Source organism: Neoarius graeffei, chromosome 19 (genome assembly GCF_027579695.1).
Source record: "Neoarius graeffei isolate fNeoGra1 chromosome 19, fNeoGra1.pri, whole genome shotgun sequence".
Lineage (NCBI taxonomy): Eukaryota > Metazoa > Chordata > Actinopteri > Siluriformes > Ariidae > Neoarius > Neoarius graeffei.
The window spans coordinates 50,531,111-50,550,570 of NC_083587.1; the positions used below are offsets into that span (position 1 = coordinate 50,531,111).

Here is a 19,460-nt window from a genome sequence, read left to right on the forward strand (position 1 = left end):
CATTTTGCCGCCTATGTAGTCCCCTGTTTATACAAAATTGAGTCATTCAGCCATGTTTTTGCTCGGCGTTAGCAACAGTTAGAGGTTTTTAGCTTTCTCCTGAAATGTTTTCTTTTATTTCTTCTTCCTCAGGGTAGTAAAACCCGCTTTCACTGTGAACACTGTCGTTATCGCTATCCATGCTGTAAAATTAATGCTATTCTCCTGAGAAATGCTGGCAAAAATTTATAAGATTTTTGAGAATCTTATAAATAAATATTATTAAAAAAAAGATAAATGTTGACAAAAAATGCTACCATGTTTGTTGTTGTTGTTGTGAACGAGCGAGTCACCAGAGGTCCATAACCAGGGTCCGTATCGTAGTATACGGACCTGCTCGCCAGCCAATCAGAGCACAGGATTTGATGGAAACTGGACCGCGAAAAAAATAAATGAAGTTTATCTTCTCATTTTGAAAAATATTTCACCCGTTTGCTTCACTCACTCGTGAATATGCTCACCACCCGAAGATAAACTTCATGTCTTCGCTCCACCGTGTAATATCCCGTGTATAGAAATGAACTTTTCACAATGTATTATGAAAAGTCAATGGGTGGGCATACTTTTTTTTTTTTAATAAACATCTATGCTGTAAAATGACATTTCTTGAACTATTGTAAGCCCTAACTCTACCTAAATATGACAAACTCTGTTTTGTTGTCACTTCAGTTGAGTATCTAATGCCTCAGGTAAATCATTCAGGAAGAGTTTATTTTCTCACGAGCACTTCACGTTTCAGTAGCTGTATTGAAAAAACAAATACATGTAACATATTGTCTCTTTTCATATTCTAGGAGAAGAGACCAGCAACCGAGAGATAGGAGATACAGACATAGAAGGACAAAATGACAAGACCAGACCTCCTCCTCTGGAAACAGAAGAGTGGGACGGTCCAAGTAAGTGTCCTGAACAGACATGATGGGAATTTTGCAAATCATGTTGTATGTACCGTACAGTAAACTCATCCATGGGGGGAAAAAAAAAGTTTATGTGCAGTATTGGTACCAATGTCATTCCCAGTACCAATATTAGCCTTGGTAGAATTTCTAAAAGCTATGTATTTATATGATATTACGATATTTTTGAGCATATCTTGTTAAAATTCACCCCACTGCACACTGAATATTCACTGTATCCTGGCTTGCTGTTCATTTTGTACTACAGTAGCTATGCTAGCATCAATAAACACGCAATCTTAACATCACAACATTGTCTTAAAATTAAACGAAACGAGCGAATAAACCCAAAGCACGCAGGCTTGAAGGTCTCGGATCATTTCGCTCTCGCTATCTGGCAAGGTTTGGATGACATCAGATTGTCCCTGGCCCTCCTTCAAGCATTTAGCCCATTAGCTAACGGCTAGTAATCGCTTGTAAGCAGCCCATTATGACACCGTTTAAATGAATCCATCTGGGATCAGGGGATTTAAGCCATTCAATAGCAGGGCATCTAAAGATATCCTTGACAAGGTAAAACTCTTCAGCTTTTAATGAGCACTAAAATTAGCCATCTTCAGCTGCACTCATATACCTCCTGTAAGCCTTGCTATTGTTTGTACTTTCAGAAAAATCAAAGCAAAAATTGTCTTCGTAAGGTGTTGGACCATCACCAAAAACAGCTCGAATCCATAAAACGTACTGTAGGTTCTATAAGTCTCTGCAACTTAGGTTTGGATCTGCTGACTGTGAAGGTCATAGCACATGGTCGAAATCATTTCACTACAAAGCGGAACATTCAGTCAGAGAGACCCTCATGCCCTGTGGATGGGGGCGGGGTCTTCCTAGAAGAATCCACGCCCATCACAGGATAAAGCCAATCATTCAGAAGGACTTGCAGTAACGCTTCACACGAAGGGGAAAAGTGAAACCAAGCCATCCCAGCTAAATAAATAAATAAATAAATAAATAAATGCCCCAACATCATTTAATTTCCCTTTAATTGAAACTCTAAATCTCATTTCATCATTTACAGTTTCAATATTTGTGCTTATGATGGCTTAATTGACATTCATACAACGAAAATGAGATACTTCAAAGACATTTTCAAAACAGTGAGCGAGAAAATATTACCGTATTTTCTGGACTATAGAGCGCACCCTTATATAAGCCGCATCCGCTCTATTTTTAAAAAAAAATTTAAAAAAAGATATACAAGCCGCACCGGGCTATAAGCCGCAGATATCTATGTTGAAAAATTAGATATTTACTGCATGTACAGAACGATTTTGTACTGTAAATGTACATGTATGTACCTGAACAGATTCTTTCCGAACAGTGCCTTTTAACACGGCAGCAACTTTGCTGATTAAAACGGAACAGAACCAAGAGAAAATAACCGGTATTTATTTACCTTCATTTCTCCTGTGTTTGAAACCACAAGTCACTTTAATCATCTTCGCTGGATTTGAAAATAATTACCAGTTAGTAATTTGTCGTGCGTGTTCTATCTGCTAAAGATCTGCTAATTCTTCTTTGCATTGATTTTTCGTCTATCTTATTTTTGATTCTACTTCCGGTTAGAGCGCCCCTAGCGGTGGAAGAAAAATCCACAGAATAGCCGCACCTTTGTATAAGCCGCATGGTTCAAAACCTAGGAAAAAAGTAGCGGCTTATAGTCCAGAAAATACGGTATATAGTGTTCAAATATGTGGCAGATCACAGAATCCAGGGACACATGTCTGCCCGGGGGCATTTTGAGTTATTGACAGATTGAGAAAGTACAGTTTCTAAGCTTTCCAATGATGCCTTCCGTGTGGAGATCTGACAATATTTGAAGAATGTGTGGCTTTTTGAAAGTGTATACTTCTTAAAACAGGAAAGGGAGAAAATCGCCCTCAAAGTTTTCCATCTCAGCTACTCTGGGTGCAGGGCGGGCACATAATGGTGCTCATTTGCATGACATTAAGGAAAACCCTACCCCCTACGAGCTAGCACAATGCTACTTTCATGTAAACAAAGATCACCACGTCAATTTTCCTTCCATGCAAAGTATGCCCAACACAATTATGAAGTACAAAAATAAGTCCTAATGTATACTTTAACGTTTTGTGGTTGAAAAATTACTCACACCGTAAGAAAGAAAGATAGCACCATGATGACACAACTAACACAACACTAGTTTCATGTAAAGCCTCGGTCACAACCGGCCGTACAGTACGTGCTCCTACGGCCGGTCTACACGCAAAAAACGCAAGAAACACACGGAGAGCGCGCATGAAACGCACGAGAGCGCGCGTGTGACGTGCTGATTTTCGAGCCGCAGACCGGCCGCAGAGGTTCGTTGTCATGTCAGACAAACTCTACAGGCGCTTACGTTTTTTTCAGGTTGCAAGACAAACTTACGGCCAACGCGCGTCTTTCTCCGTGAACAAAAAAAAAACGCAGCGATTTGGGAAACGCCAAAAATCACACGGCCAAAAAATCGTACGTCCGGTTGTGACCTAGGCTTAACCAAACCACAACACTCTCCGTTACATGCAAAAAATAACCACACAGCCTTAGATTAATAAACTTACCCCATCAGAAAGAGAAACGGCGCCTTGCACACACCAATGCCTCCGATGGAATGTAGTCCTAGAACGGTCCGTGTATCATCCAATCATTCAAGTATTCCATTCAATCTGGAAAACGAGGTTGCGGGTTTTTTTTGCTAGAAATGGTGATCTCCGATGTAAATACCGAGTGTCTGTTTGCTTCGCGATGTGTCGGCTCCTCTGCGCTCTGTTTAGTAACTCATTCCATAGTGAAATCACACGCCTGTATGCAGGTTAAGTAGCCATGCGCTCAGCCCGTATCATACAGCTGATTCGCGGAAAAAACAAACAAAAGACTTAAATCATCATGTGAATGGCCCATATGGTAATTTACCCACACCCCCCAGCAGACTACAGTCCTGACAAAAACGAGACAATTTGCAACAAAAAATGTATGCTTTTCCAACAAAACAATCTATTGTCTGAAATACTGATTGCATTCTTCAAGATCTCAACTTGCACATGATGGAAAAAAACAAAAATCACAAATTTCGAAAAAAAAATGCTTCTTTTGCGATTATCTCGGATTCGTTTCGGCCGACATGTGTCCCTGGATTCTGTGATCTGCCACATATGTTTATTCGAAGTAAAGCCCATGCAACATTTCTTTGACATTCACCCAAATAATACACCGATCAGCCAAAACGTTATGACCACTGACAGGTGAAGAAGTGAATATTATTGATTATCTCGTTACAATGGCACCTGTCAAGGGGTGGGATATATTATATTAGGCAGCAAGAGAACAGTCGGTTCTCGAAGTTGATGTGTTGGAAGCAGGAAAAATGGGCAAGCGTAAGGATCTGAGCGACTTTGATAAGGGCCAAATTGCGATGGTTAGATGATTGGGGCTGAGCATCTCCAAAATGGCACATCTTGTAGGGTGTTCCCAGTATGCAATGGTTAGTACCGACCAAAAGTGGTCCAAGGAAGGAGAACTGATGAACCAGTGATGGGTTCATGGGTATCGAAGGCTCACTGATTCGCATGGGGCACGAAGGCAAGGCCATATGGTCCAATCCCACAGAAGAGCTACTGGAGCACAAACTGCTGAAAAAGTTCATGCTGACACCTTTCTGTTTGAACCAGGCTTGTAGTACTCGAGTCCGACTCGTGCCCTAATTTTAAGGACTCGTAACTCGACTCGGACTTGAGCACTGATGACTTGGACTCGGACTCGTCCATTAACTGCATTAGGACTCGGAAAATGGAGATGAGGACTCTGATTTTTTTTCTTTATTTTTTTGGTAACATGCCATAATACAGTAATTTGGCATAAGATATTTATATCTACATTAATTTTGTATTAATTTCATGTAAGCGTGTCACACCTGCGCGCCTTGGCGTGTGCATCAGATAGATTCTTGGGTGTACTTTGGACAGTCAAGCGGACTCTTGCGTAAATGACTCACACCTGCACAGGATTAAGGCGCAATCAGCGCGCCTATATAAAAACCGTGAAAACACACTGACTTTGCGAAGTATTGAGTTGCATTGGTGATACATTACCGAGCCTTATTTCCTTGTTTGGTTTCCTGATCCCTGATTTCCTGTTTCTCGTCTTTGATTCTGCCGAGTCTACGATAGTCTGTTTGTGCCTCACTCGACCTATTGCCTGTTTCACCGTTTTACGATTTTGCCTGCCGTTCTGGATCTTTACCGCAGGGGTTTTCAAAGTGTGGGAGAGTCAGCCCCCCCTCAGAGAGCAAATAAACAACAGCGCACCCCCCCCCCCCCCCCCCTACAATTTTTGTTGTTGCTATACTTAATGTTCCATTCGTATTTAAAAAAAAATGGTTGTTGTACACATTTTTATTTTTTTCTTTTACACATTTTAAACATCTGTGCTTTTTGAAAACATATTTTTTACACATTTAAAACATATGAGCTTTATTAAAACATCTTGTTTTACACATTTTAAACATCTGTGCTTTTTTTTTTAAACATCTTGTTTTACACATTTTAAACATCTCATAGCATCGTTAGCTAGCACCTCTTGGCAGACAACACACTGTGGCAGTGGAGCATCTTCAGATCCAGTCCATGAAAATCCAAACTTTAAATAATCGTGGTCATACTTCCTTCTTTTTTTGCTTGGCCCAGACTCCGTCTCCTCACTCACTGTAGCTTTAGGTACTAAAAATCGATCCATTTTGTCTCTGGCAAAGGCTAGCTGAAGTTCGCTAAATGTCCGCAATAGTAACTTATTCTGGTTTATTTTTCCTCACGTTGCGCCCCCCCGAAGAACTCTGGTGCCCCCTAGGGGAGGCGTGCCCCACACTTTGAAAAGCCCTGGTTTACCATCTTCACTTGCATTAATAAACACACCTTCTGCACTTACATCCGTTTCCCAACCATCTCTGACAGAATACTTCACACTCCCTAATAAAGAGAAGCACATTCACCTGTTCATACGGCATGTTCAGGAACAAACTAATGTTAATGGCACTAAAACAAACACCGTCAAATAGTACGGTTGTAGTCTTGTTCTGGGGCTCGACTCGGATCAATAGTGGACTCGACTCGAATTTTTTTTTTTTTTAATGACTCGGACTTGGCTCGGACTTGAACACTGGAGACTCGAGACTGGACTCGGACTCGAGGTTTAGCGACTCGACTACAACACTGGTTTTAGCCAGCATTAGCTTTTTTCAGCAGTTTGTGCTACAAGATCCTTACGCATGCCCATTTTTCCTGCTTCCAACACATCAACTTCAAGAAATGACTGTTCGAATATACTGCTGCCTAATATATCCCACCCCTTGACAGGCACCACTGTAATGAGATAATAGATATTATTCAATTCACGTGTCAGTGGTTTTAATGTTATGACTGATCGGTGTATATCAGTGTCACAGGTACCAGATAATAACTGTCTCAGAAGATTGTGGTCTGGTAGCCAGTGCTGAATTAATATTGACGATAAAATTGACTTATTTTAAGAAGGATGTTTTTAAGACGCGTTAACGACACACTGATTAATCTCCATACTCAATATTACACAAGGAATCATTGAAAAATCATATGACTATACTGTGTTTCCCCGAACACGTTTTTGCCTGATGATCACAGGCAACAGTCGGAGATTTTCCCTCAATACTATGCAGTTTTGTTTTTTCTATGTTCTTTTGCTATTTTTCTGGGTATCGTATGTGTTTTCAAGGTTTTTTTTTTTTTTTATGGCTGAACGTCTTCCTCAGAATAATCTTTGAACAAGCTATCATCTGCCACGTTTTTTTTTTTTGCTGTTGTTTTTTTTTTCTTTCTTCCAAAACAAACCATGCACACAGAACTCGCTGCACAGAATCTATCGGCTAAAGGACTTTGCAAGTTTTGAACCTGACAGCTGCTGGGATTTAGCAAAATAAATTTTACATAAGCCAGGATCTCACTGGGCTGCGACAAATTGCGAACGTCATTCGCGAGAGAGTTTCAAAAGTGTCTTGAAACATTCGCGGGGCTTCTCAATTTCCTCGCATGAGTCGCAAAGTGTCGCTCCTTCGTCGCTGAAATTTTGAACATGTTCAAAAAATTTGTGCGACAAAATTGCTCTCAAAATAGCCACAAATGCGTCGCTGGTGTCGCAAAGCCGTCGCGAACCCTTTTCAAGTCAGTTTCCGTGAGGCTTCCTCTACTTCCCTGCCTGCCGAGGGAAAGCCGGGCTGCGACAGCCTGCTACTAGTTGGAGACACAATTGCGGAATATCAATTCAGTGTGATTCCAAGTGAAAATTATAGCTAATTCACAAATTTTATTGCAATTGTTGTGTCTCCAACTAGTCGCGGGCTGTCGCAGCCCAGTGAGATACTACCTATAGGCTCCTAATGTTGGACTTAAAGGGGAACTGAAGTTATTTTTAAACTTGCTTTATTTCTTAATTAACGTGTTATTCAATTACGTTTTCGGTTTTAGTAACCTTATATCGTGACTCGTATTGGCAACTAATTGCAATTAAATATTATACTTATCGGCCTATTTGGTTTTTAGCCATGTTGAATTTAGTTCGTTTGGTCCACGGCAGGCGTCGCTTATCCGCACGATCTTCACGAGACTTGTGCAAGACTTCGAAACATAAAGCGTCAGCCAGGTGTCAGTGCCGCCATTTTGAAAACTGTTTTCCAAATGAAATATTGCACAAAAACTAGTTTAAATAACGATTACTACCTGCTTTTTTCAAACTTTCCTGATCGCTATCAAAACAAACAAAACTTCCGGCTTGATTACATCAGCATTCGAAAGAGGATGCACGTGTCTTTTGACAATGCTGGCAGATGTTGCCCTGTGTCCGAAATCGCTCCTTACTCACTATACAGTGGGGCAAAAAAGTATTTAGTCAGCCATCAATTGTGCAAGTTCTCCCACTTAAAAAGATGAGAGAGGCCTGTAATTTTCATCATAGGTACACTTCAACTATGAGAGACAGAATGGGGGGAAAGAATCCAGGAAATCACGTTGTAGGATTTTTAATGAATTAATTGGTAAATTCCTCGGTAAAATAAGTATTTGGTCACCTACAAACAAGCAAGATTTCTGGCTCTCACAGACCTGTAACTTCTTCTTTAAGAGGCTCCTCTGTCCTCCACTCGTTACCTGTATTAATGGCACCTGTTTGAACTCGTTATCAGTATCAAAGACACCTGTCCACAACCTCAAACAGTCACACTCCAAACTCCACTATGGCCAAGACCAAAGAGCTGTCAAAGGACACCAGAAACAAAATTGTAGATCTGCACCAGGCTGGGAAGACTGAATCTGCAATAGGTAAGCAGCTTGGTGTGAAGAAATCAACTGTGGGAGCAATTATTAGAAAATGGAAGACACACAAGACCACTGATAATCTCCCTCGATCTGGGGCTCCACGCAAGATCTCACCCCGTGGGGTCAAAATGATCACAAGAACGGTGAGCAAAAATCCCAGAACCACACGGGGGGACCTAGCGAATGACCTGCAGAGAGCTGGGACCAAAGTAACAAAGGCTACCATCAGTAACGCACTACGCTGCCAGGGACTCATATCCTGCAGTGCCAGACATGTCCCCCTGCTTAAGCCAGTACATGTCCAGGCCCGTCTGAAGTTTGCTAGAGAGCATTTGGATGATCCAGAAGAGGATTGGGAGAATGTCATATGGTCAGATGAAACCAAAATAGAACTTTTTGGTAAAAACTCAACTTGTCGTGTTTGGAGGAGAAAGAATGCTGAGTTGCATCCAAAGAACACCATACCTACTGTGAAGCATGGGGGTGGAAACATCATGCTTTGGGGCTGTTTTTCTGCAAAGGGACCAGGACGACTGATCCGTGTAAAGGAAAGAATGAATGGGGCCATGTATCGTGAGATTCTGAGTGAAAACCTCCTTCCATCAGCAAGGGCATTGAAGATGAAACGTGGCTGGGTCTTTCAGCATGACAATGATCCCAAACACACCACCCGGGCAACGAAGGAGTGGCTTTGTAAGAAGCATTTCAAGGTCCTGGAGTGGCCTAGCCAGTCTCCAGATCTCAACCCCATAGAAAATCTTTGGAGGGAGTTGAAAGTCCGTGTTGCCCAGCGACAGGCCCAAAACATCACTGCTCTAGAGGAGATCTGCATGGAGGAATGGGCCAAAATACCAGCAACAGTGTGTGAAAACCTTGTGAAGACTTACAGAAAATGTTTGACCTCTGTCATTGCCAACAGAGGGTATATAACAAAGTATTGAGATGAATTTTTGTTATTGACCAAATACTTATTTTCCACCATAATTTGCAAATAAATTCTTTAAAAATCAGACAATGTGATGTTCTGGATTTTTTTTTCTCATTTTGTCTCTCATAGTTGAAGTATACCTATGATGAAAATTACAGGCCTCTCTCATCTTTTTAAGTGGGAGAACTTGCACAATTAGTGACTGACTAAATACTTTTTTGCCCCACTGTATAGGGCACTATATAGTGAGGACGACATTTTGTAGTGCTGTCCGAAACCTTAGAGAGGATTATTTACACCTTATATAGTGCACTCAAAGTATCCCACAATGCATCACGAAAAGTAGTATACAACGATGGTAACTAACCAAAGCAATATGTCCCATCATGCATTGCGGTCGCGCTGAAAGAAATCAAATTAAAAGTGTCAAATTTGATTTAATAAAAGGCAAAGAAGAAAGTATTCAGCCTTGATTTAAAAGAACTGAAAGATGCAGCAGACACAAAGTACTTTGTATTGATTAATGTAGGAAATGCACTCAGTATAATATGAATTTATCACAGAAACACATGCATGTATTTATTATTTTGAAAACCCACCAGCCTCCTGATCTGACACGTTTTAATTGTGTGACAGTAATGACGTAAATACCAGCGTGACGGATTAGTGTCCGAAAGCGTTTTTTTTTCCTTCATTTTACCAATGAGCTCACTATACAGTCCTCTATATAGTAATTCTATATAGGGAGTAGTCTATATTGGTCACTTTGATTTCCGCTGTACGTTTTACTTCCATCCTACGATGTCTCGCACAGGTCTCAGCGAATCTCGTTTACAGCCATCGCTTTGACATATGGACTGATATATTTCAGAGCATATTTCAAACACTCATAACTTGCTGTAGCAGTGACAAAATAGCTATCAAAAATGCATTCTTATATTTAATAAAATGAAATAAATAGAATTTTGATGATAAAAAAATTGCCTTCAGTTTTCCTTTAAAGCTCATAGGCAACAGTTTTAATTTTATGCTCATTTGAAACTTTATATGTTAAAAACCCTCTGTAATTTTCTTCTGGTCCCAAGAAGTATTGTTAATAAGTAATAATTAAAATAAGTTAGCGCGGATTGCAGCGAATTTCTGTTCGACTATTTTCGTGACCACTCGGTGCGTGACGTCATTTAAGACAAACAAACCGCTTGAGTTGAGTCCACTTCCGTTTACTTACATTGCCGTTCGGCTTGAATGCAGACGTGCGTTCAGGAATTTCCGAAGAAAAACCCTGTGCCTTATTGTTGTGCAGTGAACTGTAACAACGGGACCGGTTCAGGAAGAAGTTTTTACCTTTTTCCGAGAGAGGAGAAGAGGCAGAGAGAGTGGATTGGCTTTTTCCGGAAGAGGAGAAGAGGCGGCGCAAGAGGGTTGGCTTTTTCCGAAAAAGAAGACATACATGTCAACCTATACGGAATGTCCGTATTTTATACGGATTTGATTCAATAAACGTAGTATACAGGCGTATAAATAAAGTTATACATATTCTTTAAAAAACCTTCAATATTTTTTTAGAGCTATAATCAATTCCCACGATGATAAAAGAGCGCATAACATTTACAAACGTACTGTACACCACAGACAGCCAGTAAAGAGTCTTATGAAATCGCGCGTTATCTTGTGGTAGCGAGACTTCGTTCCACTTTTGATCATGCGCACACCGCATTGCGAGAATCCCGCCAACCGTGAAGTCATAGATATATACAGTAAACTTACGCTACGTTCACACTGCAAGGCTTAATGCTCAATTCTTTTGTGAAATCCGATTTTTTTGTGAGGTCGTTCACATTAACAAATATATGCGACTTGTATGTGATCCTCAGGATGAACGAAAAGCGACCTAAAAGTGTTCCGCATGCGCATTGCAGGATACGACGACGTCACACGCAGTGAGCATGGCCAGTGTTTATGGAAGTAAAACCGCGCGGTTGCGGTATGACCCATCCAATCTAGCTTGAATAGCTGTATCCCCCCAAATGGAAATCAGCTCCCTAACCTCTGCGTCCTTCCATTGAGAAGATTCAGAACCTTCACAGCCCGAAGCGTCCCTCGCATTGATGTCATGCGCAGGGGCGCAGATACGTTTTTTGAACTGGGGGGGGCAAAAAACTGGGGGGGACAAAGCTGCCAGCAAACCAACCCCAACCCCGATATGCCTGTCAAACTTGTTGTGGGTTACCATAGCAACCAAGCTCGAGCTCGCAACCTGTGCAGTCTGCGCAGCTCAACCAACCGAATATCAGTCTTTGTTTTATGTGAGTTGTTGCAACTATGTATACACTGCTGTGCACCTCAATAAACCGAATGGTAATTAGTCTTTTGATTTTTCCGTGAGGTTTGCCTTATGCAAAGAAAGACAGCATAGACGTTTTTTCCTCCCTATAAGTGGGGGGGACCGAACGAGGTGAATTTAAATCTGGGTGGGACGAGTCCCACCCTCTATCTGCGCCCGTGATTATGCGCCATGTTGTTGTAACTTTTTTTGAGAGACCCGCCGCCTACTTCAGCGCAGAATAGTGACGTTTGTGGCTTGTTGATGACGTGTAAGTCGGATGAATGCGACCTGGCGGTTCAGACTGAAGTCGCATATGAAAAGAGCGGATAGGAATCGGAATTAGGACCACATATCCAAACAGCCTGGGTCGGATTTGAAAAAATCGGATCTGTGTCGTTCATATTGTCAATAAAAGATCGGATACAGGTCACATATGGGCGAAAAGATCGGATTTGAGTCACTTCAGCCTGCAGTGTGAACGTAGCAATAGACGCCGCCTTCTGTGTAGAATCATACGTCATCCTCGCCGCCATATTGGATGTGGCAAAGTGGAGATTCTTCAACCGTCTCTGGCCGAGAATAAAGATGCCTCATTCCTGTGCTGCGTTTAACTGTACCAACAGGTTTACCGTCCAAACGAGATCACATGGGATTACCTTTCACAGGTGAGACTGGAAAAATACTTTTCATTGTATTTGGTCATTATAACGTAATTTTACGAACAGATTTTCCTGACTTTGTGGCTAATATGAAGTCTCGCGCATAATAGCCGCTCGGTGAAACCTGTCTCCAAACAACGAAGTATTTCCTTCGTAACTACGCTGATAACACTTTGTGTTTTTGTCAAACTTTGGAGCTTTGTATTCATTCTGAAGGTTTATTGTTATTAATATTGAATAAAAAGTACGTAACTGGGATATATCATTGTTAATTATCATTCAAATTTTAGGTAAATTATTTTAATTTGCATCTTATACGGATTTTATAAGGGAAATACGGATTGTGGAGGTTGGTTATACAGGTTTGATTGACCAAAGGTTGACATGTATGAGAAGAGGCGGAGTAAGTGGGTTGGCTTTTTCCGAAAGAGGAGACGAGGCGGAGAGAGTGGATTGTGCGCGTGAAACAAAATCAAGCAGTCAAAGAAGAAACGGAGCAGCAACGCTCAAGCAAAAAGGAGAAGATTGGAGGTAAACATTTTTACTTTTGCTTGCAATTGACAAGTCAAGAATCCTGAGGGATCCTGTACAATCATTGTGGAAATGAGACAAAGGGATATTTCCTCGCTTAGAGTCGGCTATAAATAGCATAATGCCGCAGATGGCAGGCTAATGTGGCCTACCGGCGCACTGTCAAGTAATCGTTACCTTTATCTACTAGGGAGGGCGGTTTAATTATTCTTCAAAAGGGCTCTTATTTAGTATTACAACAAAAGTAGGAATTTTTCATAACTACCAGGATAAATCGTTTGGGCGCGAGTCTTGTTGAGGTCCAGGGTCACCGCGATCAGAGTCGGCCGAGTCGCTGTCCGATTCCGAGGCCGCACGGTCAAACCAGTGAGCCACATTCACCGATTGCTTCGCAACGGCCATAGGTTCAGACATATATTTCAGACATATATTTCACCTCTCGATATTCAATTTGGAGAGTTCCTACTTCAAAATCTCTATCAGACATTTTACACAACCTCTCACGACCAAAGTCCGTACACATGTGCTCGGTTCGCAAGTAAACAAAGAGCTGCTCCCGGTCTGTTTGGCTTAAATGACGTCACGACGACGGTCCCCTGGCGGTGAAAGTGCGCATAAGTGAGATGTAAACAAACCTTCGGAAATTGGGCAAAACGGTATATTTTAACCGTTTTATTCAATTTTAGGGTGCAAATTAGACACTAAGAAAATTGAATTCGCTTTTTGGGTCGTTCTTCTAGACAATAAAATTGATCTTCTACATTTCACCTCCGACCGTCACCTATGACCTTTAAGCAGTTTCGATCGTAGCACTTATTTTTTAGGATGGACAATGAGATTTTTAGTTCATTTAATGTTTGAGCGCATTTTGATTTAAACTGAACTCAGCAGGGTTTTGTTTTGTTTTTTTTTTGGGGGGGGGAGCCCTTCAGTTTTTCCCAATCTGTACATGATTATATGTATTATATGATTGAGAATAATTAATCTTGTGACTAATCTTGAAAACAATTTCGGAGAATTTTGACTGTATGAGCATTGATCTACGTTTAGTAAAACAGCTGTGGCCAGGTGGCAAAATGGAAAGAGGTGTGTAGAAATTCTGACACTAAATGCTCCAGTGATCCAACAAGCGTCCTAAATTGGACTAAATTGCATTTTGTGAGAACCTTGTATAGACCATTGGAATGATGGACTTAAATTAACTTATTATCGCCAATGAATTATAAGAGAAGTTAGCAGGGTTGAATGGAACGGATTAAATGGCTTTGCTCCAAAGCTTTATTGCATACTGTACGGTATGTGTGTGCTTTCACATGGACTGTGCTTCCCCAACAGAAAGCTTACGCACACACAAAAACATATTTATCATTTCTTCTTGAGGAATCTCATTTTACCATGCAGATTTTACCCCACCCCACCCCCTTGCTTTCTCAGAGGGTTCGAAGAAAAAATAGTTCTATCTTGTTTCCCCTCCTATCTTCTTAAAAGTCACTTCATCAAAGTGATGGATAATACATCGAACAAGATAGCAACAGTAGCAATTATTGCTCGCCAGTGGCATCACGTTGCTGGTCGCACCAAATATGATTCGCCTTTAATGCATATGACCTCCAGAATTTACTAGCAGGTACATACAGTTATAAAAGGAAAAAAAAAAAGTGGATTTCGGTAAGTTGGTGCTGGGAAGCCCCCCGGGGTGTGCATTTTACTCTGACAGTGAATCAGTGTTATCAGCCCCCATCAGATAATGCATTTATCATTAAATTTCACATTTGCATTTCAATCTGAGGAAGGAAATGAGCATTGGCAGCACACGATAAGAGCACAGGCGACGGCTGGTAATAAAGCATCGCTGCGATCACGCGTCAGGCAAGGCTGAGGGGGTCAGGCCCACAACTACAGAGGCCAGTGAGAGGAAAGAGAAAAAGGAGGAAGCATCACGTCCAGAGCAAAGCAACTGCAAAAACTATTTTTTCAAAGAAAGACAGATGGATGGGGTGGGTGGGTGGGAGTTGGGGTAGATACTACAGAAAGATGGAACAGAGAGCAGAAGCAAAGACTTTGGTTTATCGAGCAGTTGATTTAGTCTCATATACATTTTGATGTCGAAGTACACAAGGAGCAGATGGAAATGAAGTGGAGTTTGAAGCTAGAAAAAAAAAGGGAAGGGAAGAAAAGTTGAAATCAGAAACTCCTACATCCAGGTTAGAACTGCGAAAACCACTGTGATTAGCAGATTTCATGTCGAGGCTATTTGTTTTTTATCCGTAGCTGCCTGGTGGATATTGGCCCTTTTCCACTACCCTTTTTCAGCTCACTTCAGCTCGCTTCAGCTCACTTCAGCCCGACACGGCTCGCGTTTCGACTACCAAAGAACAGCACGACTCGGCTCGCTTCAGCCCTGCTTAGCCCCTAAAACTCGCACCGTTTTGGAGTGGGGCTGAAGCGAGCCAAACCGAGCCGAGTGAGGCTGGGGGCGTGAGCAGACACTCCCCTGTGCACTGATTGGTGAGGAGGAGTGTCCTCACATGCCCACACACGCCCCGCGAGCACGCTGGGATCTGTAAACACCGTAAACCCGGAAGAATAATAATTACGAATTACGAGAATTTCTGAAGCCTTATGCGCCTCGCCTCATCTATACGCTCTTGCCAGTATCTGTTGGCGTTGTCGGTGACAACAAGCCACAGCACCAAGACCAGCAACACTAACGACTCCATGTTTATTGTTTACTATCCGGGTCGTGAGACTACCGCTTAAAAGCTCACTGATGTCACTGTTTGCGCTGCTTAACGACATCACGTGACGTCCACCCACTTTCGCTAACTCCACCCAATGTGTCCACCCACTTCCAGCCAGCATGGTTCAGCGCGGTTGTAGTCGAAATGCAACTCAACAGCCCCACTCAGCTCGACTCAGCCCAACTCAGCACGGCACGGCTCAGCCCGACTCAGCCGCGTTTGTAGTGGAAAAGCGGCATAAGTAGACTCCTCAATTCCTTCACTTTCTTTGTTGCTTATCCATCATGGGAATAGGTCTGTGAAGGTTCTCAGTCATCCAGGTCATAGTAAACCATTGGTGCTAAAAGAAGGCAACCGGACTTGCTTGAAATTCTTGAAGACGTTTCACCTCTCATCAGTTCTGAAGAAGCCTTTTGGATGAGAGGTGAAACATGTTCAAGAATTTCAAGCAAGTCCACTTGCCTTCTTTCAGCACCCTGCGGATCTATCATGGGTCGTGATGGAGTTGACATTAGATGAGAGGTGGGGTACACCCCTAGGACAAGTCGCCAGTCTATCACAGATGAACAACCATCATGCTCACATTCACACCTATGGGCAATTTAGTGTAGCCATAATTGCTGGAGGGCAGCACGATGGTGTAGTGGTTAGCACTGTCGCCTTACAGCAAGGAAGCTCTGGGTTCGAGCCCATTGGTTGATGGGGGCCTTTCTGTATGGAGTTTGCATGTTCTCCCCGTGTCTGTGTGGGTTTCCTTCGGGTGCTCCGGTTTCCCTCACCATCCAAAGACATGCGGTTAGGTAATCCAGTAGAAGGCAACGGGAATTCTTCCCTGCCATCAGGCAGAACACTAAAGAAGAAGAAGAAGGTTGTTGACCTAACCCAAATGTCTTTGAACTATGGGAGGAAACCAGAGAACCCTGAGGAAAGCCACATAAACATGAAGAGAACATCTAAACTCCACTCATGAAGGCCCTGATTGATCAGCAGGTTTGAACCCAGAACCTTCTTGATGTGAAGCGACCGTGCTAACCACTGCACCACCCTAAGTAGACGCAACAAAAAAAAAAACACTTCCAGACATTTTCTTTTGATGTGTAGCCGTGTGTAAACAAAGCATTTCATGGTGATTCAGTGTACCTCAGTGCCGTACTGGAGCACAAACTCCATCCATCCATCCATCCATCCATCCATCCATTATCCGTAACTGCTAGGGTGCATCAGTTGCCCTCACTTTCATAAAATCTGATGCATTTTTGTTTGGGTGTTCCTTTTCACCAATAAAGACATCCTGTAAAATTTTTTGACCATATTCAAAAGCAGTGGTGGCTCCTGAATTTTTTTCGGGGGGGGGGCAATTTTCCCTCGTTATGTGTACACGGACCATAAATGTCCACAGGACTGAAGTAAATTGACCTAGGTAGCAAGTCAGTAGTCAACCAAACCCAGAAAAACACCACGGTGACTGGAGCCCTCAGTTTCGTCTTTGCCTCGTAGAGCTAACTTGAACATTCCACAAAATTTCACGCACTGGGTGAGCCGGTTTAATATGTGCCTGTTCTTGCTCACCTCATCGTTGTGGCGGTGAACTGCTAGCCTGTAGCCCTCATCCAGCTGTGTAGCGATGTTCACTCTCCCAAAAGCCGAAAATTTCAGGCAGCTGTCCATGTGAATCTTTGATGACTCATGCTTTTTTATTTTCTCTGACAAATGATGCATGTCCAAAACTCCAGTGACCGTCCAAGCAGTGTTGTCCGTGGAGCCACCTCCAGGGTGGGAAAGTAAGCAGGGAGAGCAGAAAACCGCTGAGGCGTCCTCGCAGCCAGCTCGCCAGGATTTGCGCTGGGACCATGTTGAAGTAAAACCTCGAGTATATGATTTCCCCCCCTTGTCGAAATTTGTTTTATGTTTAGATTTGGTCGAGGGGGGTCCAGCTTGTTTTGTTGCCAATTTAGCTCGATTTGATCGCTGACTAAATGGAACTTCTTTTAAGGACCGCACTGAATTGCTTTCCGCATCCATCTCACCTCAGAAACTGAGCAGATCGAACGCAACTTTGCCGCGCTTCGCAGTGACGTAAGCACGTTAGGGCAAGCCCCCCGGAACCCATAGAGATTGCATTGAAGTGTCAGTCAGGAGAAAAAATATATATATTAACATGGGACTCTATCAGTGAACTCTTGGGCGATTTTCAGCGTGACTGAAATCGCCCCAAAAGGGGCGGTACTCTAGAAGCAAGACCACCCTGATTGGACAGATACCCAGAGACAGATTAAAACGGCCTCGAGCAGCGCTGGTGAAAGTTTGTTTTAAAAAAAGAATTTTTTTTTTCGTTTTGGCAGTGCGTCGCCCAATCGCCCTTATGCACCAGCCGCCCTTGTTCAAAAGTCTAATGGTGGCACCATGAGGTTCATTTTTTGCCAAAAAAAATGCTTATTTTATGTTTTCGCGTAAGGTTTGAATCACAGTGTTGGACTCCATTTATTGATTTCTTGTGAGCCAGAGATCATGTTAAGAACCTTTGCAAGGGATTGAGAAGCATTAATGTGATTCGTAATACATTTGTATTGTTTAAAAGTAGTTGAACAATGATTCAATGAACAGCTAAAACTCAAACTGTGCTTGATAATATATTTAGAATATGTACTAAAAATGTGTATCTAAGATATTTGGTATACTCTATAAGGTGCCATAATGTTTCATGAAAAGTGATCGAAATTTGGTCATAAAAGTCATAAAATAGCAGCTTTTTCCATAACTTTGAGCTCCTGGTGCCACCATTAAACTTTTGAATTTTGTCAAAATATTTCACCCAGTGTGTTTTCTTACCAAAAGGAACATAAAAACAAAAATGCATCATGATCGGAGGAACTTTTCATTTTTAGGGGGCAACTGATGCACCCTAGTAACCGCTTATCCTGTGCAGCGTCGCGGACAAGCTGGAGCCTATCCCAGCTGACTATGGGCGAGAGGCAGGGTACACCCTGGACAAGTCGCCAGGTCATTGCAGGGCCGTAGCACAAACTCCTCATGCTGCACTTCACAGATCAGTCGAGCTGTGATTTTTGCTGCATGGATTAAGTAACACGTGTACGTGGATGACAGGCGACCATTTCAGAATCAGGAACATGCAGGTATGTGGAAACCAAGCAAAATGAATTGCAGTGCAGAGCCATTATACGGTATGACTCCTGCCAGCAAGTTGGAGCTTTCACTTGGCCAGTGGGATTTGTCCACCCCTGGGTAGATTACTTTCATGTTGGTCCAGTTGCAGCCAAGTTTACTTCTAGTGTACAGTAACGCTACCATTTTTAGGCGGACCTGAGAATGCCTTTGTAGACAAAAAACAATGTTTTAAAACTGCTTTTTCTCAAGATCTCGCTGCAAATTGCCTCGGGTACAAAAAATTGCAAGTATGAAAACATCCTGAGCCTAGGCTTAATCTCTGTTTGGAAAAACGCTATAACCTGTTGGCCTTGCTTTCCAAAATAGCACAATCATAAAACAACAACTTGATTATCAATTTAAACTTTGTCTCTGGCAGTTCGGATAATTGTTCCACTGTTTTTTTTTATATATATGGGTCCGTCTCAGAAACTGGTCTCTCATTTGGGACATTATGGTCAAAAAATACATTTTCTAATTTTACTATTTTTTTTTTTTTTTTGCATTTAACTAACACTCAATGTTTCTTTTGTCATGTTGAATAAGAATAAAGATAGTATCTTGCTTTATCTGGCCTCCACTGTGGAAAATTATTTTGATTACAATTCAAATGCTTTTGTAAACTTGATTTCCATATAAAATAACTCCATCATGAAGAATTAAAGCCCCTCCTTCACAGATGAGTGAAAATATTGAATAAATTTCCTCTTTTTGATTGCTTGGGTTAAAAATGCCAAGTTATGATGACTGAATTGATTATTCACTTAAATATGAATAATAT

The 19,460-nt window shown here is 41.9% G+C and overlaps 1 protein-coding gene across 1 annotated transcript in view; it reads left to right on the forward strand.

Annotated features, from left to right (window-relative positions):
• Positions 1-19,460, forward strand: part of zfpm2a (zinc finger protein, FOG family member 2a) — a 238,979-nt gene that overhangs the window by 164,471 nt on the left and 55,048 nt on the right. Inside the window, exon 3 of the mRNA XM_060900602.1 lies at positions 834-935. Within this exon, the coding sequence (XP_060756585.1) occupies positions 834-935 (102 nt within the window). The remainder of the gene's footprint in view (positions 1-833; positions 936-19,460) is intronic.